Source organism: Ceratotherium simum, chromosome 8 (genome assembly GCF_057802395.1).
Source record: "Ceratotherium simum simum isolate JZ-2026a chromosome 8, ASM5780239v1, whole genome shotgun sequence".
Classification (NCBI taxonomy): domain Eukaryota; kingdom Metazoa; phylum Chordata; class Mammalia; order Perissodactyla; family Rhinocerotidae; genus Ceratotherium; species Ceratotherium simum.
This window is the reverse complement of record NC_141907.1, coordinates 1,607,097-1,634,069: the sequence shown is the minus strand read 5'-3', so window position 1 is coordinate 1,634,069 and position 26,973 is coordinate 1,607,097. Positions and strand designations below refer to the sequence as shown.

The 26,973-nt window shown below is 39.1% G+C and overlaps 2 protein-coding genes across 2 annotated transcripts in view; both read left to right on the top strand.

Annotated features, from left to right (window-relative positions):
* The first annotated feature begins 431 nt into the window (after nt 1-431).
* Nucleotides 432-15,733, top strand: HAUS3 (HAUS augmin like complex subunit 3). The gene is made up of 6 exons (XM_004432224.3): nt 432-519; nt 1,638-1,697; nt 2,115-3,164; nt 4,148-4,587; nt 6,114-6,342; nt 14,323-15,733. The coding sequence occupies exons 3-6, from the start codon at nt 2,256-2,258 to the stop codon at nt 14,554-14,556; spliced, it is 1,812 nt and encodes a 603-aa protein (XP_004432281.1). The 5' UTR covers nt 432-519; nt 1,638-1,697; nt 2,115-2,255; the 3' UTR covers nt 14,557-15,733.
* The window catches only part of POLN (DNA polymerase nu), a 188,540-nt gene continuing 163,258 nt past the window's right edge, over nt 1,692-26,973 (top strand). The window contains 3 exon segments of the mRNA XM_014788829.2: nt 1,692-1,697; nt 16,372-16,516; nt 26,565-26,644. Of these exon segments, the coding sequence (XP_014644315.2) occupies nt 16,378-16,516; nt 26,565-26,644 (219 nt within the window). The 5' untranslated portion in view covers nt 1,692-1,697; nt 16,372-16,377.

The following is a 26,973-nucleotide window of genomic DNA, read 5'->3' as shown; positions in this document are numbered from 1 at the left end:
CCCAGCACTTCTCAAAGGGGACGGTCATCGAAACCGTCTAGGACGCGACACAAGAGGGCACCGGGCCGAGAGCTGCCCCGTCACGCAGCAGGCGAGCGACAGGGCCGGGAGCTGGCTCGGGTCCGTGCTCCTGACCCCGGGTAGGCTTTCCCCTAAAAACAGCCCTGTTAGACGCTGCACATTTGGGGTACCGGGCGGACAGAATGTAAACACATCTGAAAGCTGAACTGGGTGGAGAAGCCCGCCGTGGAGGCCCAGCACAGGTCTAGGGGAGCAAGGAAGGACCCAGGGCCACACCGGCAGCCTAAGGCCGACCCTCGCCGCCAGGCGACCCGCCCACGACCCCGCTCAACTCCGCCCCAAAGCCCGCCCTCGCCGCCCCGCCTCTTCCTACAACGCGCCTGCGCAGACGGTCGTCGTGCGGGCCCCGCCTTGGCCCTGCGCGCGCTCCCGTGAGGCAATGCGAGGCGCGGAGCGCGGTGGCGGGCTGTTGAGGGGGTGCGGACCGAGGTCCTTGAGGTGAATGGCGGTGGCCTCGCAGTGCTGGGCGTCGTGGGGCGTGGAGCTGTAGGAGCGGCGCCGATCGCCTAGCGGCCTCTTTTTTCCGGGCGCCCCTGGAGACTCCTTTCAGGCGCGCGAGGAGCCGGCCGCGCGGCGCAGTTGCGGCCCGCGGGGCGAGGAGCCGGGGTCAGGGGCTGGGGGCGAGGGGCGGGGCTGCGGCGAGGGAGCAGGGGGCCAGGGTCGGGGCGCCAGTGAGGGAGGGGGGCTCTGGTGGGGGCGGGGCCAGTGAGGGAGTGGGTGCCGGCGAGAGAGCGGGGATGGGGGTCTCTGGAGGGTCGGGGTGCCAGTGTCGGGGCGGGGGTCCTGTGGTGGGGCGGGGCGCCAGTGTCGGGGGCGGGGGTCCTGTGGTGGGGCGGGGCGCCAGTGTCGGGGGCGGGGTCCTGTGGTGGGGCGGGGCGCCAGTGTCGGGGGCGGGGGGCCTCTGGGGGCGGGGCGCGAGTGGCGGAGGGACGCTGGCGAGAGAGCGGGGGCCGGGGGGGATGTGGTGGGAGCGAAGCGCCAGTGGGGCGGGGCGCCGGCGAGAGACGGGGGTGTGCTCCGGTGGGGGCGGGACGCCAGTGAGGGAGGGGCCTCGGGGGGATCTCTGATGGGAGCGGGGCTCCAGTGAGGGGCGCCGGCGAGAGAGGCGGGGGGCGGGGCTCTGGTGGGGGTGGGACGCCAGTGGCGGGGGGTGGTGCCCGTGAGGGAGGAGCCCCGGGAGCGCTCTGGCCCTGAGGCGCTGTGGGACGCGAGCGGATACTCCTGAGCTCGGCCGAGCCTGTCACCAGTCTGGGGCTCGTGCAGTCTGTCTTTCATGCCGATTTCTTTGTGGATGTATCTTATTAACATGCATACGTGTCATAACTGAATTACACAAAAGACATTTTGCCGCGAATGTGTCACGTATGTCGTTGGTCAGTACGACTTGTCACCGTCACTGAAGTTCTCGTAGTTAAGGCATCGTGGATTCTTCAGTGGTGCGTTTGTTGAAGAATAACAAATGACTGGAATATTTTTACTTAGTGACTGCTGGTTCTTTGGCCCTTCTCACGTTGAGGGTCGTTCTTAAACCTTAACCCTGATTTTCTCTGCGTTAGGTTGGTCGTATCTGGACGTTGATTCTTGCGTGAATGGCGGATGCTCATTGAGGCGTTGAGGTAAGTCTTCAGTTGAGTCTTCCTCGAAAAACTTACCATATTCATTTCTATTTTCTTCCTTAGGAAGAGCAGGGAAAAGAGGCTACTTAGCCACATGATGGCTTGGACTTGTTTAGATCCATTTATTTTGAGTTAAAAACTGAACTGTTGCTGTATGAAATATATAATGTATTTTAAACCACTTTGTTTTTGGAAAAAATAAGATTTTCTTGTTTTAGGTTTTCATTATTGTTGCAGTATTGTAAATAATCCCCTAATTGTTTATTTTGCTTCTCTTTATCTTCACCAGACATTTCAGCTGTAACTATCTCTGGGGTAGATAGTTCCCAAATATCATGTGATATTTATCTATATTGTCCTTTTAAAAATATAGTCGCCTTTCTTTGTGGTCTAATACTTGTTTTTTTCCTCCCCCAGGAGATATCGTTATAGATCCTAAAAATATTTTTTCCCCTTCTCTATGGACTTAACATAAAATTAGTTTTGTTTGTATTTGGATTTATTTTTTAAATATTAACACTGTAAAACCATATCAGTTACAAAATATCTGGGTAAACCATGAGTTGTGGAAAAGAGTTTGTGGAAACATTAAAAAAAATTGATTATCCCAAAGCTGATATTCTTAATGGGGAAGATTTTGACTGGTTATTTGAGACTGTTGAAGATGAATCATTTTTGAAGTGGTTTTGTGGGAATGTGAATGAACAGAACATATTGTCTGAAGAAGAATTGGAAGCTTTTAGCATTCTTCAAAAATCAGGCAAGCCCATCCTAGAAGGAGCAGCATTGGATGAAGTTCTTAAAACCTGTAAAACTTCTGATTTGAAGACACCTATCCTGGATGACAAAGAGCTAGAGAAGTTAGAGGATGAGATTCAAACTCTGCAGAAATTAAAGAACCTAAAAATTCAGCGACGTAATAAATGCCAGTTGATGGCTTCAGTAACTAGCCACAAGTCTCTGAGGTTAAATGTTAAAGAAGCAGCAGCCACTAAAAAGCTGAAGCAGAGTCAAGGAATTGTAAATGCTATGAATACTAAGATCGGTAATGAACTTCAGGCTCTTACTGATGGAGTTACAAAATTGATGATGTTCTTCAGACATTCTGATTTGGGTCAAGGGAAATATCCACTGGTGTTTTTATCTCAGTTTTCCTTGGAAAAATATCTAAGCCAAGAAGAGCAAAGCACAGCAGCATTAACCTTGTATACCAAAAAACAGTTCTTTCAGGGTATACATGAAGTAGTTGAAAGTTCAAATGAAGAAAATTTTCAACTTGTAGATATACAGTCACCATCTATTTGTGATAATCAAGAAATCCTTGAGGAGAGACGGCTAGAGATGGCTAGGCTGCAGCTAGCATACATTTGTGCTCAACATCAGTTAATTCACTTGAAAGCAAGTAATTTGAGCATGAAGTCAAGTATAAAATGGGCAGAGGAGAATCTTCATAGCCTCACTAGCAAGGTAAACGTAAGAAATGAGACTGGATTCATATTGTAATTGTTAGTAATAGAGAATATAATATTGATATTAAAGTACTTTAGAAAGGGGGATGTAATAACTACTTAGATTTCTTGTTTTCTGTTTGTTCACCGCTTAGCTGTGGTGTGTCAGTGTTTCATACAAATAGATCCTCGTTTGAGTGGAGGGCAGAAATAGTAATTATAACCCCAACCACATTATCTAGCTAATTTTAAGCAGAAGTACTTTCGCGTTCTGAATTTGAAATTTATGTTGGTTCGGATACAGATGACACTGAAATTTCCTTTTTTATGATGTATGGGTAAAGAGCCTTATTGCTGTATTATGCATATTCTGCCTTGTTTGCTCTGACTGGAGCATGGTGCTAATGAAGTCAGAGATCTAGTTCAGTGGACTGGAACCCTGATTCTTTGTTGAGAATTTATAGATGTATTGCAGAATATCCATCTGCACTCTTGGAAAGCTTGCTTTCTTGGTAACCTAACCACTAGATAGTTGAGTAAAAATACAACCTTTCTGAAACTGAATACAGCACCAAGTTAGTTTCTGTAACTGACATGAACTTTGGAATAGTGTATGAAGTCCTGTCATTGTGTAGAAGTGCTAAAATCAGCTACTGAGATTTTTTAATTTTAAGAAAAACTTAAGCATACATTTGCATTCATTGAGTAGTGTGCTAATAATTTTTATTGAGTAAGACAAGCATGACAAAATCTGTGTTTTGGTAGCCATTACTGTATATGTATTGTAGTAATAGCATTAAGATTTAGCACTTCATACTGGTTTTACTCTTAGCTTAGTATATACTTTCCTTTTTAAACTCTGATTTTGGCTTTTGATAATATGAAATTAGTTTTTATTAGTGAACATATTATCTGATAACCTAAAATGGAAAGTGAAAATAATTTTAAAACTATTTCAACTTTATACTTACAATTTGAAATATAATTGCTTTCTTTGTGTAGGCTCTTGGCAAAGATAATTTGGATGCTAGAATTTCTGGTTTGAACAGTGAGATTCTGAAACTTGAAGAACAAATCACTCATATAAAAGACAAAAGTTTGCCTGCTGTGGTAAAAGAGAATGCCCAGTTATTGAATATGCCAGTTGTAAAGGGAGATTTTGAGCTGCAGATTGCTAAGCAAGACTATTATACAGCGAGACAAGAGTTAGTTTTAAATCAGTTGATAAAACAAAAGGCATCATTTGAACTTCTACAGTTATCATATGAAATTGAATTAAGAAAGCATTGGGACGTATATCGTCAACTTGAAAATTTGGTTCAAGAACTTAGTCAAAGTAATATGATGCTCCACCAGCGATTAGAAATGCTAACAGACCCATCAGTATCTCAGCAGATAAATCCAAGGAACACCATTGATACCAAGGATTATTCTACTCATAGGTATGCTCCATTGTTTCTTTAGTGAATAATTATTTTTCCTTTTGTTTGTTGTAAAATATTAGAGACGAGTTTGAACTAAAATTGTGGAAATTTAAAAAAATTCTTTGCACTCCAATTTTGACCTGTCTATTCTCTTCTTCCACTTTTCTTTCATATGCCTCTTTTTCCTTTTTAATTTTTTGCTCTCTTTTCCATTTACGTTAAATCTGGAAGTAGCTACTTTAGACCTGAGGATGGGTTGGAGGAATAAATATACACAGGTCTTATTCACCTTTAGGCACCACTATTTAGATGCTTTCTTTTAGATTTGGGGCAGGAGTTTGAATATAGCTTGATGTACAGTAGGTAGATATTGCTGGGCAGAGAATTGACTGTATTTGGAGAAGGTGGCCATAGAGAGTGGAGAAGACTTCATTTCCATGTCTGGTCAGGTGAATCAGTGAGAATGAATGCTAGCTCCCATCCTTTTCTGGATGTCTAAGCAATTGATGGTATGGGGGTACTGAAATTAGAGGGCTAAAGTAGTCAAGGCCTCAAAAATCTGGATCCTACGTGTGGTTTTTCTTGAGGACTAGAAGAAAATCATCTAATCCTTTTATTATTAATGAAATGAGGGGGATGGATAGGGCTGCCTCCTTGCACGATTTCAGAGGGTGGCATTGACGTCATGATCCATGTGAATGGTGCCCCCTGGAATTGTGTGTCACATCCCATAAGAGCAAAATTGGCAGCCTTGGGCTTGAACCAGTTTTATGAAATCTGTTGCAACTTGTTAATATAATTAAAATAATATCTATCTTTTAATTCTGAGAAAAAGAGCAGACCCTTTTTGTCAGGTATTTGTAGAAGGTGCTGCCTCACATTTTTCCATTTGCCCTGTAGGATTTTTCTGCCATTAATGTTTGAAGTGTTAAAGTGGCCTCATGGCTCATCAGGAATTTAATTTGTCAACCAAATATGGACAAGACTGGAGTAGCAAGTTTACTATTACTATTTATGTAGCTCTTTATTGTTTACTCTTTTTACATTTTACAGTTTATATTTTCAATTTTTCTCTTTTAAATCTACCACAATCCTTTAAAATAGATAGGTTATTAAGATGTGAAAATTAAATTTCAGAGGTTAGTGACCTAGGTTTCACATAACAGCCAGAACTCAGACCTAGGTCTTCTGTTTCAAGTTCATTTCTATTTCTATGACATCATAGTTGTGTTCTGTGAAAGAAGTGTTTTCTTGGGAGATACCTCTGAAATGTACTTTGTTTGAAGTAGGCTACTGGCAGTTAAAGTCAAAAAAGAATTTTATATCTAAAACTTGGGAGATGGGAAAACTGGGAATTCAGATATAATTAGAATATGTATTTCTGTAATGAGATAGTATTTTAGTTGGAATGTTTTCAGTTGCTTGATTTAGCAGCTGACATTAATATTTTTAAGTTTTTAGCTATCCTCAAAGATGTCCCTATTGGATTTTGAAAACTATACTAACGAGAGTTTTTTCCTATAATTTTTATTTTCACATTTTAGGCTTTATCAACTTTTAGAAGGAGAGAATAAGAAAAAAGAATTGTTTATAACCCATGAAAACCTGGAGGAAGTGGCTGAGAAATTAAAACAGGATGTTTCTTTAGTACAAGATCAGTTGGCAGTATCTGCTCAAGAACATTCTTTCTTTCTATCCAAACTGAATAATGATGTGGACATGCTTTGTGATGCTTTGTATCAAGGAGGAAATCAGCTTTTGCTTAGTGATCAGGTGGGTGCTTGCCACAGTAATTAAAAATGCTTTAAAAATGTTCATTGTAAAGGATACTGAAGAAAATGTTAACATGAGGAAAATATTGCTCTAAATCCCATTGCACTAATATAGAATGTATTTTTTTATATCTTGTAGTTTTTGTTCACATATATATTTTTCAGTTTTGATCAGTGTACATGAAATTTAAAAAATTTATAAAATATTTCAGACTAAAAGAGTATGTAATGTTTATGCTAAGAACTTTTAAAAAAATAATACAACCATCCCTTCATTTTTTTTACCTAGCCTGGCAAATAGGGGATTCCCCTTATATCATAAAATCCTCTGTATGCACTTAGTGAGCATGCTCCTCCTAAGAGCATTCCTCTCCCTTCTTCAAGGAGTAACTACTATGCTTAATTTTATCATTTGCTTGGTTTTATTTATAATTCTATTACATGTATATATTTCTAGATTGTATGTTGTTTAGTTTTGTATGTTTTTGAACATTATATACATGGTATTATATTGGATATATTCTTTAGTAACTTGTTTCTTAATATTCTGATTTTGAGATTCATGTGTGTTGATTTATGTAAAGCTGTAGCTCATTCATAGTTTTCTCTTTTATATAGTTAGTATTCCACTATATCAAATTCCAAAATTTAGTTATCTGTTCTGTTGACAGACATTTAGCTTATTTCCAGTTTTTGCTGTTGTAGATCATACTGCTATAGATAGTCTTGTTGCATGTCTCATAGTTGTGCATGTATGTGTGCTCATGCGCGCACTCTCACTCAGGAGTGGAGTTGCTTGATCACAGGTTCAATTTTACATGGTATATTAAATTGTTTTTCATAGTGATTCTGTCATTATTGTACCAGTAGTGTCTAAGAGATGCTATTTATCCACATCCTTTTCGTCACATAGCATTGTCTGATTTATAAATTTCTCTCAATCTGTGGATGTAAAATAGCATCTCATTCGGGTTGTAACTTGCATTTCCCTGATTATTAGGGAAGTTGAGCCCCCTTTCAGTTATTTACTGGCCGTTCATCTTTTTCTGAGAATTGCTTGTTCTTCTCCTTTGCCTGTTTTTTAGGTTCTTTTTTAAAAAAATCATTTGTAGGAGTTATTTATATATTTCAAATGCCAACCCTTTGTCAGTTATATGTGTTACGTATACTTACTCCCTATTTGTGGCTTGTCTTTTCTTTGTTACTGTTTTTTTGTTTTTGGCTTTTTTTTTAGGATTTTAATTTTGATGTCATTTATCGCTTTTTATGGTTTGCCCTTCTTATATCTTGTTAAGGTTTGTCAACATCATAATGATAGTCCCTTTTACTTTATCTTAAGGTTTTGCTGATCAATTTTAATTCTTTAATCCACCTGGAGTTTAATTTTATGTATGACGTGAGATAGAGTTCTAATTTTATTTTTATTTATTTTTTTTCCTGTGAATACCCAGATTGTCCCATCACCATTTATTGAGGCAAACAAATTTAAAATCACTATCTTTCTGGTGAAGGAGCCTCTTATCATTATGAAATAAATGATCCTTAAATGCTTTTTGCCTTCATGTCTGTTTTGTTAGACACTGTGGACACTACCAGTTCTGAACCTTAAACTAGGTTCAAAGTCTGAGTTTTGGAGGACCCAGGTGATTCTAACCAAGGGCTCTTCCACTTCTGGGCCATCCTGATCTTAAGATTGTTTGTGTCCTTTGGGTTCTTAGCTTATTATGAAGAGGGTCTCCTTTTTGACTTCCCACTTTCTGTGGACCTTGGACTTTTTCTCCCACTCATTTTGTGATTTTTTAAATAGTTCATTTAGCCTTCTATATTTTTTCCTGTGGGAGGATTGATCTGAATAACAAGCCTACCTTTCCTTGGAACAGGAAGGCTTGTGATGGGTTTTTTTAAATACTTTTTTTATTGTGGTAAAATATACAAAATACAGTTTACAATTTTAACCATTTTTAAGTGTACAGTTCAATGGTGTTAAGTACATTCACAGTGTCGTGAAACCATGACCACTATACGTTTCCAGAATTTTTCATCATCCCAGACAGAAACTCTGTACTTGTTAAACAATAACTCCCCACTAACCCCTGGTAACCTCTATTCCACTTTCTGTTTCTATGGATTTGCCTATTCTAGGTACTTCGTATAAGTGAAATCATACAGTATTTGTCCTTTTGTCTTTGGCTTGTCTTACTTAGCAGTGTGATGTCCTTAAGTTTCGTCCATGTTGTAGCATGTGTCAGGATTTTATTTCCTTTTATGGCTGAATAATATTCCATTGTATGTATATACCACATTTTGTTTATCTGTTCATCTGTTGGTGGACACTTGGATTGTTTCCACCTTTTGGCTGTTGTGAATAATGCTGCTGTGAACATTGGTGTACAAGTATCTGAGTCCCTGTTTTCATTTCTTTTTTGTTTGTTTGTTTGTTTGGTGAGGAAGATCAGCCCTGAGCTAACATCTGTTGCTGATCTTCCTCTTTTTGCTCGAGGAGGATTGTCCCTGAGCTAACATCTCTGCCAGTCTTCCTCAATTTTGTATATGGGACGCTGCCACAGCATGGCTTGATTAGTGGTGTGTAGGTCTGTGCTTGGGATCCAAACCTGGAAGCCTGGGCCACCGAAGCGGAGTGTGCGAACTTAACCAGTACACCACCAGGTCACATCCCCCTGTTTTCATTTCTTTTGGGTATATACCTAGGAGGGGAATTGCTGGATCATATAGTAATTCTGTGTTTGATTTTTTGAGGAACTGCCTGACTTGTCCACAGCAACTGCACCATTTTACGTTCCCACCAACAATGCACAAGGTTCCAATTTTTCCATATCCTTGCCTACACTTTTTATTTTTCCTTTTTAAAAAATATGTAGTAGCCATCCTAATGAGTGTGAAGTGATATCTCTGATTACTTTAAAGAATCTATTACTGATTTTGTCTTCTTGATTTATTAGATAATTGTATAAAAAGCTCCTATGATGGTGGATTTGAAAATTTCTCCTTGTAGTTCTGTCAATTTTCTTCTTTATATTTGAGTGTTTTATAAGTTATAACTAAGTTTAAAATTGTGGTGAATTATTATCCTAGTGCATTTAAATTGCAGTGACTTGAACCATTTAACATTACCTAATGACCCTCTTTGTTCCTATTATGCTTTTTGTCTTAATATTCTTTCATCTGATATTAATATTTCTATGCCATCTTTCTTTTGGCTAGTATTTGGAAGGTTTCTTTACTTACGTATCTTTTTTAGTCTTTCTTTTTACTTAGCATTATGAAATAAACATTTTCACTCTAAATAATTTTCTTAATTTTTAGTGTTACAGTATATTGATTGAATTACTGTGTCATAATTTCTGTAACCAGTCCACCATTGTTGGATATTTTGATAGTCTTCATTTTTTTCTTTTGTTTGTTCTTGAACAACATCATGTATATCTTGTGTATATAGCTTTTTGTTGTTGGATACTTTCATTTGGATGAATTCTTGAAAGTAGGATTATTGGGTTTCTTGGGTATACTCATTTTTAGGGGGCCTTTGATACTGTCATATTGCTTTCCAAAGGGGTCGTATGTGTTTACAATGCCACCAGCACTATTTAAATGTCTACTAGACACCATTGATCATATGTTACATCATCATTTTATGAATTGCTAAGAAAGAAAAAACTTTTTCACTTAGACTGACACAATACTCTTTTATTTAGAATTTTTATTTCATACTAATTAGAAGATATCTTTTAGGGGTAGGTAGACATAGATTTTGAGTATATATTAAAAAGGAAAAAATAAACTAAAATGGTTAGGGTATTTCTAAAGCTTCAAACTCAGCATCCAATTCTTCATTATTTGACTCAAAGTTATCTGTGCTTTTCCACACTATACATCAAGAATGTTGGTGATAGCAAAAAAATGAATAACCCAATTAAAAAATAGGCTGAGGACTTGAATAGACATTTCTCCAAAGAAGACACACGAATGGCCAACAGGTGTATGAATAGATGCTCAGTGTCACTAATTATTAGGGAAATGCAAATCAAAACCACAGTGAGATATACCACCTTACACTTGTTAGGATGGCTGTTTTCAAAGAAACAAAGACAACAGGTCTTGGACAATGTGGAAAAATTAGAATCCTTGTGCACTGTTGGTGGGAATGCAAAATGGTGCATCTACTGTGGAAAGCAGTATGGAGGTTCCTCAAAAAATTAAAAAATAGAACTACAATATGATCCAGTAATCCCACTTATGGATACTTAAACAAAAGAATTGAAATCAGGATCTCGAAGAAATATCAGCACTCTCACGTTCATTGCAGCACTTCCTGAATAGCCAAGATGTGAAAACAACTTAAATGTCCATCAGTGGAGGAACAGATAAAGAAAATGTAGTATGGAGCCAGCCCTAATGACCTAGTGGTTTAAAGTTTGGCGTGCTGTGCTTTGGCAGCCCGGGTTTGGTTCCTGGGCACAGAACCACACCACTCATCGGTCAGTAGCCATGCTGTGGTGGCAGCTTGCATAGGAGAGCAAGAAGGACTTGCAACTAAAATGTGCGACTGTGTACTGGGGCTTTGGGGAGAAAAAAAGAGGAAGGTTGGCAACAGATGTTGGCTCAGGGCTAATCTTTCCTAGCAAAAAAAAAAAGAAAAGAAAAGAAAGAGAATGTAGTATATACATACAATGGAATATTATGCAGCTTAAAAAAAAACAAGTCCTTAGCTCAGAGCCGGTCTTCCTCAGCAAAAAGAGGAGGATTAGCATGGATGTTAGCTCAGGGCTGATCTTCCTCACAAAAAAAAAAAAAAAAAAGTCCTGCAATAAGCAACAACATGATGAACCTTGAGGAAATTATGCTAAGTGAACTTAGCCAGTCACAAGGATAAATAACGCGTGATTCCACTTTTTTTTTTTTTTTTTTTAATTTTTTGTTTATTGCAGTAACATTGGTTTATAACATTGTAAAAATTTCAGGTGTACATCATTGTACTTCTATTTCTGCATAGATTACATCATGTTCACCACCAAAATACTAATTACAACCCATCACCACACACATGTACCCAATTATCCCTTTCACCCTCCTCCCTCCCCCCTTCCCCTCTGGTAACCACCAATCCAATCTCTGTCCCTATGTGTTTGTTTATTGTTGTTATTATCTACTACTTAATGAAGGAAATCATACAGTATTTGACCTTCTCCCTCTGACTTATTTCACTTTGCATCATGCCCTCAATGTCCATCCATGTTGTCACAAATGGCTGGATTTCATCGTTTCTTATGGCTGAGTAGTATTCCATTGTGTATATATACCACAGCTTTTTTATCCATTCGTCCCTTGATGGGCACTTAGGTTGCTTCCAAGTCTTGGCTATCGTGAATAAGGCTGCAATGAACACAGGGGTGCATGTACCTTTGCAAATTGATGTTTTCAAGTTCTTTGGATAAATACCCAACAGTGGAATAGCTGGATCATATGGTAGTTCTATCGTTGATTTTTTGAGGAATCTCCATACTGTTTTCCATAGTGGCTGCACCAGTTTGCACTCCCACCAGCAGTGTATGAGAGTTCCCTTCTCTCCACAACCTCTCCAACACATGTTGTTTCCTGTCTTGTTAATTATAGCCATTCTGACGGGCGTGAGGTGATATCTCATTGTAGTTTTGATTTGCATTTCCCTGATAGTTAGTGATTTTGAACATCTTTTCATGTGTCTGTTGGCCATCTGTATATCTTCTTTGGAGAAATGTCTGTTCAGGTCTTTTGCCCATTTTTTAATTGGGTTGGTAGTTTTTTTGTTGTTGAGATGCATGAGTTCTTTATATATTTTGGAGATTAAGCCCTTATCAGATGTATGGTTTGCAAATATCTTCTCCCAATTGTTAGGTTGTCTTTTCGTTTTGTTGATGGTTTCCTTTGCTGTGCAGAAGCTTTTTAGTTTGATGTAGTCCCATTTGTTTATTTTTTCTATTGTTTCTCTTGCCCGGTCAGATGTGGTGTTTGAAAAGATGTTGCTAAGACTGATGTCGAAGAGCGTACTGCCTATGAAATACCTCAAATAGTCAAACTCAGAAGCAGGGAGTAGAATGATGGTTCCCAGGACCTGGGGAGGGGGAAATGGGGAGTTGTTAATAAGTATAAAGTGTCAGTTATGCATGATGAATAAGTTCTAGAGATCTGCTGTGCAACATTGTGACTGTAGTTAACAATACTGTATTGTACTCTTAAAAATCTGTTAATTGGGGAGATCTCATGTGTGTTCTTACTGCAATAAAAAAAAATTTTTAAATGTTGGCGATAAAACATTTCTTATGAGTGTCTGGTCAATAACAATCACATGATGTTCTCGGTTATAAAATGCATATTGATTTCAGATATGTTAAAATCAGATATGTTAAAATGGGAAACATTGCATCCTCGAATCACTAAAATATGGTGATTTCACTATAATCTGTATTGGATATCATCATTTAATGTTTTTCCCTAGCCTTGAGGTATAAAATGCCATCCATATCAATTTTAACTTTCATTTTTATTATTAATGAAATTGAATATTTTTAAGTATAGAAGTATTATTTTAGCCACTGTTAAGATCTTCAAGATTAAAATTAAAGGTGAGATTGTTGTTTCTCATTGTATTCAAGTTTACCGAGTTTTTCTTCAAAGAGAGACCATTTAATGTAATGTAGATGTTATTTGATTTTTTTTTTTTTTTTGGTGAGGAAGTTTTGCCCTGAGCTGACATCTGTTGCCAATCCTCCTCTTTTTGCTGAGGGAGACTGGCCCTGGGCTAACATCCATGCCCATCATCCTCTACTTTATGTGGGACGCTGCCACAGCATGGCTTGATAAGCGGCACGTAGGTCCGCTCCCGGGATCTGAACCCACGAACCCCTGGCCGCTGAAGCAGAGTGTGTGAACCTAACCACTACGCCACCAGGCTGGCCCCGTTACTTGATTTTTCTTTTTTTAAATGTGGTTGAAGAAGTACTGCTCCCTGGAACTGGCATTTATGAGATGTTAAACTGTCATCCTTGAATTTGTACATTAGAATCACCAGAGCCTGTTCAAATGTAGCTTCCTGGCCCTGTTGCAGAGTTTGAGTAATTTAGTGTGGAGTGAAGTACAAGAATTTGTATTCATTCATAACAAGCATCCTAGGTGATTACCATGCTTGTGGACCACACTGAGAAGCTGTGGAAGGTTGAGGTGGTTAGAGCTACAGATTTTCTGAGAACCTCTTTGGTAATGCTGGCTGAAAATTTATAGGAGTAGAATACTTGATAAGAAAGCCACGGAAACTTGTTAATAAACTCCTTTAAATGTTAGGAAGTAAGGAATTTCAGTTTATTAAATGTGAAGCCTTCAGCATATCTAGGTTCTTCAGCCGGAGAATTACATGGTAAGTCAGGATTGTTGAATGTGTCATATGTAATTCTATCTTCTATAACAATGTGAAAAAAGAAAAATGAGGATTTTTGTTGAGGTTTTTTTTTTTTTTTTTACTGGTAATTGCTTCGTTTTAAGGCTTTCTCAGCACCTTCTATCTCTAGAGTAAACAGAGATTAGGCTAAAAGAGGGTTTGATTTAATTAAGCAGGATGTAAGCTCCATGAAGGAGATGGTGTTCGTTATTATATTCATAGTCTCTAAAACTGCTTGGCACACGATAGACATTCAGTAATATTTGTTGAATGTATGAATATGCAGAACAGTTTACGTATAAAGTACTCTTCAGGGAATAAGAGTTTGCTTTGAGTTACTTACAATTGCCTAACAGAAGTTGTTGCAGTTAATCTTATGTAGACTTTATATTAAACCTACTATGAATTTTTAATTGAGATTCATTTATTGTTAGAATTGTGGGAACAATTATTAAATCATTTAGATTCTTTCCATGTAAATTACATTTTAAATTTATAGTTGGTGTTATGAATAGAGCTCTTGCATTAAAAGCATTTTTATTTTCCTTTTAGGAGTTAATGGGGCAGTTTCATCAAGTTGAATCTCAACTGAATAAGCTAAATCATCTTCTTACTGATATTCTTACTGATGTGAAAACAAAAAGAAAACTTTTGGCATCTAATAAACTGCATCAAATGGAAAGAGAATTATATGTTTATTTTTTAAAAGATGAAGATTACCTGAAAGATATCGTGGAAAATTTAGAAAACCAATCAAATATTAAGCCTGTTGGTCTCCAAGATTGAAAATTACTAAAAACTGAATCTTTACTACATATGCTATATTTTAATGTTTTATGTATGAAGAGGAGAATATAGCTAATAAACATTACTAAAATTTTAAGTTTGAGGTCAATGGAGCATTTCATTTAATGAATTCAAGTATTATATCAATTTGTTTTTTTCCTTATGTAACACGTTTGTTGAAAGTACTAGTGCTTTTTATGACTTGAACATTTGCTTGGTGGTACTTAATCCTGGTAACTTCTTATAGGGAAAGAGCATTATTATATAATGCAGATATTTTTAATAAAGTTAGTTATATCTCTCTTTTACTATTTTTTTAGAAGCAAATTTTCTACTGTTAAATATTTTAAAAATTTGTAGAACTTTGAATCAATATGTTAATATATGGAATAGCCAAGTCCTGTCACTTGACTAAAGTAAAATTCTGCCACTCAAACGATTCCTCCATAATTCCCTGCTATAGACTTCGAGACTCTTTTAATGTTCCTACTTACGCGACAAAGAATGTCGAGTCTCCACTGGCTATTGTTCATTTTAGAAGCTGGGTCCTTGGGACTCAAAATTTCTGCAAAACAGATCTCAGCATGCTTTGACTTCAGTGTGACTCATACATCATGAATGGCTTTCAAATGAAATTTCAAAATTCCGTAGAAATCGTTGCTCAAAGGATTTATAATGCTATTTTAATCAGTTTCTTTGGAGTGAAAATACTTAAATGTTGGATTGTATTAGTTGGGATACAAGTGTAGTATTTGGATAATTAGATTATTTTAAGACTTGGTATAAAATAGTTTGAAGTAGCTTATTTCTCGGTTATTTACATCGCATGTTTTTGAGTGCCTGACTTATATGTGACCTGTGTTACATACCATGTAAGCTTTATAGAGAAAAAAGAAGATATAGATATTACCTTCAAGAATATTCCTGCTCCAAGAATATGGAGTTCCAGTCTAAAAACCTATTCATTTTAGGTGGTCTTTATGGAATTTTTTAGCTGTAACCATCTCTTAGGTGGCAGATGAGCCCTGATAATTTTTGTAATCCATTGAACAAAAATGTTTTGTCAATTATTGTATTTGTACATTGTTTAAAAATGTTTATTAAGTAGATCTTAATATGCTTGAAAAATTTGTAGCTAGCAATAAATTTTGTCTAGGATTTTGATTTTAGCTCCTCATGGGTGACTTTTTGTTCCTTTTTTTTTCCTATTCTATCTTGGAATAGAGAATTTACTTAAAATTTTTCTTTTCTCCAGTAATGTGGAAAAATATGTCACCTTGTTTCCTGGCTAATGGAACTGCTAATTCTGTTTACATTAGTGCCAAGTATATTAGATGTATGACCAGCTACTTGATTTGTACTGTCTGTTCCAAACCTTTACCCACTCAGCCCAGGGGTCAGTATAGCTGAGTAGTATGAGTGACAGGATGTCAGGTTGTGTGTCTGTCATAATTACCCAAGTCAGTTAAACATTTTTATGTTATTAGATTTGTATATTTGAAGATTATATTTGTTTCAAACCTCAGGAAGTATTTGAGTAGGTTGCTTGCAGAATTGGTTAACTAGAAATAGAAAATATGTTCTTTACTTTGTTACCTGTTTACTATAATACGCCAACTGAGCCTCTAACTGTTTTTGCTTTCTTTTTACTATCTTATCTGTATTATGGGGACAGTTGATACCTATTTCCTGTGGTGGTTAGTATAGTAATTTTTACACAAGTCTCAGTACATAAAATTTTTCAAATAACTTAATTGTTTCTTATTTTGAAGTATCAAAATTAATATATGGGTGTTATGTTTGTCTTATGTTTAGGATTTTATGAAAATGGAAAATTATGAGGCATTTGTAGGCTTTGATCTCTGTAAGACACCACTCTCCAGTGTTGCTCAGAAGATTATGTCTGCTATGCATTCAGGTGATTTAGTGGAGTCTAAGAATTGGAGAGAGAGTGAAAAGAGTGAGTAATTTTTGTGAACCTTTCTATCTTTTGTTACCTTGAATGTTAATTATTCTTGAGACTAAGATTTGAAAAGGAAATGTAGCAAAATTATTCTATGGAACTTTATATTGTGTAGGGAAGTTTCTGCCTATGAACAAATGGAGCCCAGCTTCCCCTCACTTTACCTCATTCAGTAATGACTGAGTGTCTGCTCACCACATTTTGTATTCTCTTAACCCTTACTGCTTTAAAAATGTAGCACTCTCTTCTTGTTCCAGGCATTTCTGTCATACATTCCCTTAGAATCTGGATAAGCTATTTAACCTCAAAAGAGATGGGCTTTTTCACAGTGCCTCTTGCTTCAACGTTAGCTCTTGGGTCATTGAACCTGGACATAGCATTTGCTTATTGTGTGTGGTAGACAAGAGAGGTATTTTTGACAATATGTCTGTTTTACTGCTATAGAAATGTATGAATGCTTAGGTGGCAAAGATCAGTGGATCTGTGTATATATGTTTGTGATGTGGTCTAATAGTAGAAGCAGTGACATATGCTCACAAATGTGACTGAAGTCTGTGAAACACCAATTTTTTTTTTTTGTCTAGCAAGGCAGTTTTTATTTTAAATTTGTAGGTCTGAGCCAATAGTTTGTTGTTTGTTTCTTTTCTATAGAGTAAGTTATAAGTGAGTGAGATATAATTGAGTAATTATATTGAGTTGAAATAATTGAGAGTATTGACAAATTGTGCAAAAGCTATTATAAATGCAGTTTCCTGATTAAGAGATAGTAGCATTTATTACAAAAGTCACTAATGAACTGGTAAGAATTTTTGGATGTGAATCACATACTTAGCAATTGATAGTATTTTAGGGGGAATGGTGGTGGAGGGGGAATAGTAAAGAAAGATAAATATTTAAACATCAGAGAGCTTTTTCTTTTATTCTGTATACTTGCTTTCTAAAATAAAAGAGTAGTGTGCACTTGACAGAGGTGGAAACGTACTTCCCTTCAAAAACTGATAAGAATAATGAAATGCTTCTGGTAGTTACTTATGGCAGTCAGCCCATCTCGTGAACTCTCTTGTCATGCTCCTAAATACCCTGTTAAAAGCCTAGTTTTCTTAAATTTATTGAGAAGATAATGGAAAAAGATGAGGTATTACTTTTCTGTCACGTGTTCTTGGATTTGGAAAAGTAGGGGAATTTTTGTAAGAATTCTGTATTATCTGTTGCTGCATAACACTATTACTACAAACTTAGTGACTTTACACACATTTGTTATCTTACAGTTTCTGTGGCTCGGGAGCCCAGGCACAGCTTAGCTGGGTCCTATGCAGGGCTGCAGTGTAGGCGTTAGGGCTGAAATCTCATCTGAGGCTGGAATGGGGAAGTATTCACTTCCAAGCTCACATCGTTGTTGGCAGAATGCAGTTCCTTGTAGGCTCTTGGACTGAAGGCCTCAGTTTCTCGCTGGCTGTTGGCTAGAAGCCACCCTCAGTTCCTTTCCTTATAGTTCTCTCCATAGGCAGCTTGCTTTTTCAAAGCCAGCAAGAGAGTGTGCTTAGCAAGACTGACATTACAGTAATTTCACCTTTGCTGTATTCCCTTGGTTAGAAGTGAGTCACTAAGTCCCACCCACAGTCAAGGGGAAGGAGTTACACAGGGTGTGAATGCTAGGAGGTGGGGTCATGGGACCACCTTAGAGTTTGTCTACCACAGAGTCCTACCTGTTTTATTCTTATTTCATATGAATCTGAATTAAAGTTGGATTGTTGGTGGATTATTGATGAATGATGCTGGACCTAAGACCTAATTGATCCCTGGACTCTTATCATATGCTGAGCTGTTATTGTGTCAAATTCCTATTTCTTATAAGTAAAATATTATAAATCAGTGTTTCATTTCTGAAAGCCCTTTTCATACCATCTATCAAAATTGAGCTCAGATATCAATGGAAATAAACTACCAATATTTGCTTTTACAAACACTTATTAAGTAAAATCAAACACTGTTAATGTTGTATGTCACTTTGGGGTCTAATTTTCTGATCTGCTAGACTGACTGAGGTATCTCAAGATAGACATCCAGTAAGGATTGAACTATGTATATATTCGTGCAGCAAGATAAATATTTATTTAAAAACTCTTTGCTTGAAAAAACAAAAGATGCAAAAACTTAAAATACAGCTTAATGAGTTAATATAAAGAGGACTTCTATGTAACTACCGCTTACATTGCCAACACCTCAAAATTTCCTTCTCAATTAAAGCCCTCTCACTGCTCAGAGGTAACCATTATCCTGACTTTTATGTCAGCCACTTCACACTTTCTAATCATAGGTGTTTTATATTGCTCCAAAGGCCTTTTTGTCAGAGATTACTTGTCCGCCACACCAGAGTCTGTCCTTCCCTTCTGAGGCGCACGATCAGACTACATGGCTCAGTCTCTTTGCGGTTAGGTGTAACCAAGTGGCAGGTTCCTGTCAGTGAGATGTGTGGTCAGGTGGTGTGCACCGTTTCCAGGGTAGGCCCAAAGACATCTGACTTGCTTCATAGTTGGCCTCTTTCCTTCCCTCCAATTGGAACCTGAAACGACTCCTTTCCAACCCTGCAAATGATAACAGTGTCCTAGAGGATTGTGGAACACCATACTGGAAGGAATCTGGGTCCGGGAATGACTTTATGAAACAACTGCATCACCAGCTGGGACCACTCACCTTAGAACATGAGAGAGAAATAAACTTACTTTTTATTCTTTAAGCCACTGTATTGTTTGGTCTTTTATGTCTGTAGCTTAGGCTTTTACCTTAACTCATGCACCTTTAAACTAGATTCAGAGTTGGGTTCATCTGACTTAACTGGTGCCATGTATAGGATTATGCATATGATTAAGCACATGTTTATTAGAATATATCTCTATGTTTTGTCTAAGTACCTATAGAAGTCAAATAACATTTCCTAGTACACATTTATCCAAATTCTTTTTTGTTTTAACTTGTCTAATAGAGCTTAGCGGTGAATATAGTGTTTTCCAGTAAAATAAAAATATTTTTACAGACATTACAAATTAATACAAGTTTGAGACCCTTAAAGGTAAAATATTTGTCAAAATCCAGTTCATTAATGTGGAAATCTTTGCGATTTCAAGGACAGGTAATAAAAACTAAATGGCAAAATGGATCTATTCTGATTATATTCATTCTAGTCAAGAATATATGGATGGGGGGCCGGCCCGGTGGCGCAAGCGGTTAAGTGCGCGCGCTCCGCTGCGGCTGCCCGGGGTTCACTGGTTCGGATCCCGGGCGCGCACCGACGCACTGCTTGGCAAGCCATGGTGTGGCGGCGTCCCATGTAAAGTGGAGGAAGATGGGCACAGGTGTTAGCCCAGGGCCGCCTTCCTCAGCAAAAAAAGAGGAGGATTGGCGGATGTTAGCACAGGGCTGATCTCCTCACAAAAAAAAAAAAAAAAAGAATATATGGATGGGGGCTGGCCCCGTGGCATAGTGTTAAGTGTGCATGCTCCACTCCGCTGCTGGCCACCCGGGTTCGGATCCGGGGCACGCACCGATGAACCGCTTGTCAGGCCATGCTGTGGCGGCGTCCCATATAAAGTGGAGGAATATGGGTATGGATGTTAGCCCAGGGCCAGTCTTCCTCAGCAAAAAGAGGAGGATTGGCATGGATATTAGCTCAGAGCTGATCTTCCTCACAAAAATAAAAAAAGAATATATGGATAAACATTTTGTATTATTTTTATTTCTGTCAAATAAACAAAATCCTCATGTCCAGTCACTTAGCAAACTCTGCCAGGTGTTAGATTTCCATTCCCACTGCCCTGATTCAGCCCTTCATCGCTTCTCACTTGGATTTTTGCAGTAGTCTGTTGTTTGCCTTCAGTTTATTGCCACTTTGGGCTTGCCTTTGCACCATTGCTAGAAGTAGCTCAGCTCTTGTCCTTGCTCTCTGCAGAACTGATCTACAGAAACATTCCCATGTATTCCTACAGAGTGACGTGGCCCTTGCCTGCCCTTTTTAGTCTTATGTCCTACCACATTCTCTTTCTTACTTCATGCCCCATTCAGATTTGACTGTAATTTCCAAACGTGGAACATTTTCCAACTTCATCCTCTACTTACTCTCTTCTTTCTCTCCTTCACTCAGCTCTGAGTGGTGAAATCAGCATTTTACAAGGCTCTGCTCAAATGCAGTGATACTTCTTCCATTACCAGAATGCCTTGTTGCAAGTAAACTGCATTTGGTTCATTTACAACTCTGCTTAGAGAACTTACTGTGAAGTAGTTTTTGGTTATTTGTATAATGCTTGAACTCTTGTTATGGTTTGAGCTCTTTGAAGGCAGGATAAGGTGTTCTCATCTGTGAATGCTCCCATAGGTGGGCTATCTGTGAATTCAACTCTTACTGATTTGCAAGAGCTTTCTACAAACATATACATATATGAAGGGTTTTACTGTTTTTTTTTTTTTTTTTTAATATATGTTGTAAATATTTTCCTCAACATTTTTGGGGGGTCTTTTTTTGTTTGTAATACTTTAGAAAAAGTCGTCTTTTTTTAAACCAAAAACATAAAGTCCATAATCACACATTAAAAAAATTTTTACACACACACACGGTGAAAGGGTTCAGATATACATTGTTTTCTTAGTTCAGTCTTTTTTTTCTTGGTTGAACCCTCTCCCCTTATTGCTAACCCACGTTAACAACTTAGTATGTGCCTTTTATATTTTTGTCCATTTGTTTCCGTGATTATATTTCCACAATTATAATTATAGCTTGCTTGTGTGTGCGTGCGCACTGTGGCTGTGCTGTGCCATCCAGATGGTACTGCCTGAGGCCTTTATTGCAACTGTATCACATTTGAGCTGTTCCCTGACTCAGTCCTGCTTCCCAAGAGCATCCCCAGTAAATTTCCTGCAGGCAAAGCCCAGTCTGGTTACTAGGGCACCTGAGCTGCTACAATTGGTGCCAGAGTAGTCTGAGAAGGCAGACATGGCATTTTGGAGTTTTATCACCCTCAGGCAGGCTGGCACTGATGATGTCATCACAAGTTGTAGGTGGAATGTGGGTGGCAACAGTGCAGTTAAAACTTTCTCTAGGGGTGGCATACCAGTGGAAGCAACTGCCCAGGCTGCTGGGACAGTCCTCCTTATTTGAAAAGTACAAAACAGTGGAAAACAATGGAATTGGTGGCTGTGGCTGGGAATAATAGACCCTTTGGAAAAAGACAAAGGCTGAATGAGGGTGATTAATTAGCAATTAAAGGCTAAATGGTAGGCAGTCAAAGCAGACACAGGGAGCAGCTACCTGAGGTAGAGGGCCAAAGGAAGGAACAAAATTGGTATGACTTGGCCAATTGACATTCACTAGCCTCTGTCATCTGCTGTCTTAGCACAGGCACCTTAGGCTCTTTCATGGGGCCCCACAGCGTGGTGCTCCCACTCACCAGGGCTGATCTGGCTATTGCCTCTGCTGAAAGTCCAGCCTTCCAACAACAGAGGCTTCCTTGGTAGCCTATAGAGACCACCTGCAGCCACAGGCCCAGTGCTTAGTCCCATCCTAAGACTTGTAGAGCTCCAGAGAAGGTTGAATTGTCAGCCCTGGCAGATGTGCTACCGCAAGGTCAGGGTCTTGATCAGGAAGAGGGTCCAGACCCTGAGATATGGGTTGGGGACATCTGGATTGGTGCATTCACATCTTGAATCCCAAATACCTCTGGACCTGCAGAAGTGGCTAATCCTCTCTATTATAGACTAGCGCCCCCCAGCCTCCACCCTTGCTTGAAGAAAATGCAAGAGGTTTCTGTCTTGAAAAGTAATACATGCTCATGCTCAGGAACTGCTGCCCCCTTCCCTCCTGGCCGTTAAGTCACAACATGACCTGGCCAAGAGGTACTAGTCCTGTTAAGGGGGTGTATGAGACATGGGCTAATCAGGGAACAGAAAGCATATAATTTGAGCAGGGAAAGTTTAAAGCATTATTAACTAGTAATGGGATTAGCTACCAAGGAATTGAAGAGAACTCTAGAGAATACAGTCAAAGCAGACACAGGGAGCAGCTACCTGAGGTAGAGGGCCAAAGGAAGGAACAAAATTGGTATGACTTGGCCAATTGACATTCACTAGCCTCTGTCATCTGCTGTCTTAGCACAGGCACCTTAGGCTCTTTCATGGGGCCCCACAGCGTGGTGCTCCCACTCACCAGGGCTGATCTGGCTATTGCCTCTGCTGAAAGTCCAGCCTTCCAACAACAGACCAAATGCTAAGTCTTCAATAGTACCATCCTTTGAGGAGAACAATCAATCACTTGGTGGCCAGTTGACAACACTGAACCCTTTATGCCCCCAAAGGTGCAGTGATTCATTTTGACTGGAATAAACACATATTCCAGGCATGGGTTTGCCTTTCCCATTTGCAGGATCTCAGTGCGCTCCATTATCCAAGGCTCACAGAACAATTTCGCTGACACAGAATCCCACATAGCATCACACTGGACATAGGGACCCACTTTCCAGCAAAGGAGCTGCAGTGGGCACATGACTGTGGGATCCACCAGGTTCCCTTAGCCACACACCAGAAACACCAGCCTGATAGAATGGTGGAATGGCCTGTAGCAGGCACAGCTCCGGTGCCAGCTTGGAGATGACACCCTGCAATGATGGAGCGGTAACCTCCAGTGTGTAGGATACACTGTACATCAGTGACCATTACAGGGTGCAGTGTCTCCCATATGTGTAATTAAGGGGTCTGGGAACCAAAAGGTGGAAGTGGGAATGGCCCTGCTTACCATCACTCCCAGTGCCCCACTCAGTAAATTTGTGGTTCTCTCCCCCTATACCTCTGGGTTCTGTAGGTTTAGTCTTGACTCCCAGAGGGGAAACCTGCTAGGGACACAGGAAGAGTACCATTTGGTTTCAAGCTATAGCTGCTATCCAGTCATTTCAAGTTCATTATGCCGAGAGACTGGCAGGCAAGGCATGTAATCTCCATCCTGCTAGGGATGACCTCCTGGTCATCACATCAGAAGTTAGGGCTGCTGTTGCATAATGAGGACAGGGAAGCATGTACTTGGCACCCAGGTGATATGATTGGGCACCTCTCAGTCCCCTGCCTAAATTTGTTGGCAAATGGAGCAGCCGTGGCCTGAGAAGGATATGGTGACTAGGGGCTTACACCTCTCTGAGATGAAGGTTTGGGTCACTCTATCAGGTAGGCTACCTAGACCAGCAGAGGTGCTAAGCCAGGGTGAGGCAACCTTAGAATGGGTAGTAGAGGAGGGAAATGAATCATTTGAAACTTTGAGACCAGCTGCAGCAACAAGGAGATGCAGTTTATCCCATTAACCTTCCTTTTGAAAGTTTCCCCCAGGAAGGGGCCCGCCAGAATCCTGAAGGAGCTGCCCCAGAACATATGGGAAGCAAGTGGCTGTGAGCAGCACAGTATAGTGAATGGTAGTGTAGGACTATAGTGAACACTGTGGATGCCCAGACCTCCTGTGTTCGGACTAAACCATTCATTGCCCCAGCTGCTGGGAGTGTTGCTGGCTGGCTGCTCACAACACAGCCCCTCCTGGTGATTGCCTCAGCTGCAAAGAGTTTTTTTGTCCTAGGGCACACCCCTTTCCCAGGAGCAACCAATCATTGGACTGCTTGGTGCTGGGGTATAAAGGCCCAGCTCCTTTGACCCAGCGGAGGACAACTCTGCAGAGCCATGCCAGGTCCAGAGCAGGCCTTTGTAGGCACTGCATATTGACCCAGTCCTCCTCCTTTTCCCTACAGACACTAATCCTGAAAGCACTCCCCAATAACCTTTCTGAATGCAAGACTTCAGCTCCGAGTTGGCCTCCCGGGGACCAGACCTGTGCCAGTGTGTGTGTATAACGTACTCATAAATGTACATAAATGGGGAGACTTGATCATTGTTTTCAAAAATGAGATCATATTTTCACAGATTTCTGCATCTTCAAGTCAACTGGTGTGGCTGTAAGTCATTCTTTTCAATGGCTACGTGCTTCATGGTGTGGATGCTACATAATTTATTCATCGGCTTCCCCCTTGATTGGTGTCTACTTTGCTTTCAGTCCTTTGCTATGAAGCAATACTGCCATAAACGTTTTGGTTTAAACTTATTTACTGTTGCGTATATTTCTATGAAACAGATAGCTGGGAGTGATGTTGGTTGGTTAGATGATTTATATATTTTATATCTCTGTTTGTTTTTATTGAGGTTTCATACACACACACACACACAAAACACATATATCCTAAGCTTATAGCTCAAAATTTCACAATCTGAACACCCTTGTAACCTTCACCCAGATCAAGAAACAGAATAGTAGTAGCACCCTAGAGGCCCATCTCTGCTCCCTTTGGGTCCATCCTTCTCTTCTCGACTCCCGAGGGTGATACATGTATTTTTAATTTTAATAAGTCGTGACAGTTTGCTTTCCAAAAAGATTCTAGCTATTCACATTTGTACCAGCTGTGCATGAGACTACCTCTTCTCCTCCATCTCCAATTATATTTAATTTGTATTTCTCTGACTACTAGTGAGTTTGAGTATTATATCATGTTTATTTGCTTTTTGGATTTGCTATTTTGTGTATTGCCTCTGCCTATCTTTTGCTCGTTTTTCTGTTGAATTGTTTGTCTTTTTTGGTTAACGTATAAGAACTTGTTGTAGGGCCGGCTCCGTGGCTTAGCGGTTAAGTGCGTGCGCTCTGATGCTGGCGGCCCGGGTTCGGATCCCGGGCACGCCCCAAGGCACCACTTCTCCGTCCAACGTGAGGCCGAGACCCACGTACAGCAACTAGAAGGATGTGAACCTATGACATACAACTATCTACTGGGGCTTTGGGGGGAAAAAAAAAATGAATAAATAAAATCTTTAAAAAAAAAAAAAAAAGAACTTGTTGTATAATAGCGGTGTTAACCCTTTCTCATTTTAGTTCCAAATAGTTTTCCCACGTATTATTTTCTTTCAGAAGTGGTGATAGTTGTACTATCCCTATTTATTAATCTGTCCTTTTTTACTGAATTGAAATACCATCTTTGTTGTATATTAAAGTCTCATAAGTCCTGGGGTCAGTTTCTGGATTGTCTGTTCTGTTCTAGAGATCTTTTTGTCTATTCCTATTCAAATACCATGTGGATTTGATTATAGTGGCTTTTATAGTATGTTCTGATAATCTGGCAAGGCAAGTCGTTTATTTATTTAACTTAACTGTCTTGTCTATTTTCAGATATTTAGTATTTCATATGTACTCCAAAATTATTTTTTCAATTAAAAGAGCCCTATAGGGTCTCTGGAATTGCATTAAATTTATATTTGGAAGAATTAAATATTTTGTGCATGTCCTGGTGCTGTGTCTTTCCATTTGCATTGATCTTGTCTTATGCTATTTCATAAGATTTTACGTTTTCATCGAGTGCCTTGTGCCTTTCTTGTTAAATTTATCCTAAGTATAACTTTTTCTATTGTAAATGAAAGATTTCCCCCCGTGTGCATTTCTGGGTTGTTCTTGTTGCTGTAGAGGGAACGTACATCACAGTGGTTTTGAGCAGACTCCTGAGTCATGTTGTCTGAAGTTAAATCTGGGTTCCATCACTTACTTTTCAGCCCAGACTTATTAAAATTAAAATGAAATTTAAATCAGAAGTTTGTATTAATGATGTTTTACTGAATCTCTGGTTGTTCCATTGCTATAGTATTCAGTCCAAGGATTATTTCGAACCTTTAATACTTAAAATGTTCTGTAAAATGTTGACCTTGGGTTTTCAGAATCAAGTATTCAAATGCAAATACCAGGTAATAATTTTTAATAAACATTTCATGATTATATAGATCTGCCTTGAGTAAGTTTGGAGATACTGTACATAAATGTTTATTATAATGGTAATATGCATTTCGGTTGTGAATTTTATTACGTTGTTTTAAGTAAGTAAATAAGGAGTAAATAGCATGATTGTAGAGGATATTTTCAATATAACTAATTTTATGACTTAGATTTCAATATTTCTTTAATGCCTCATTTCTTTTTTTGTGTTTTTAAAAGCTGCAGAAGTGGTAAACAAGTCCAGTGTTAGGAATTTAGTAGTACTTGAAGATGGGAAGAATCAGTCACTGGAAAAAAAGGTAAATCATTACAAATATGAATAATTCTAAACAGATAACCCTCACTCATTCAACACATACTTACTAAGTGTCTCCTGTATGCTATGCACTATGGATACAATGGTTAAAAAAAAATAAAAAGGAGTTCTTGTTCTCCAGGAGCTTAGAGTTTAATTTGTAGGAGGGGAAGGGGAAGACAGAAGTGCAATAGATCTCTGCAATACAGTGTATTAGGTGCCATGACAGAAGTCAGTTCCAAGTGCTTTGGGAACAGTAGAAGAAACACCTAACCTAGTTTTTGTGCTATTTTATTTTGCTTTTTCTGGGTGGTGGGGAAAGGAGTCTGGGAC

Coding starts and splice junctions, on each gene's coding strand:
- HAUS3 (XM_004432224.3), top strand. CDS start 2,256: ATGAGTTGTGGAAAAGAGTTTGTGGAAACATTAAAAAAAATTGATTAT. Junction 4,588..6,113: donor AAGGATTATTCTACTCATAG/GTATGCTCCATT, acceptor TTCACATTTTAG/GCTTTATCAACTTTTAGAAG. Junction 6,343..14,322: donor AGCTTTTGCTTAGTGATCAG/GTGGGTGCTTGC, acceptor TTTTCCTTTTAG/GAGTTAATGGGGCAGTTTCA.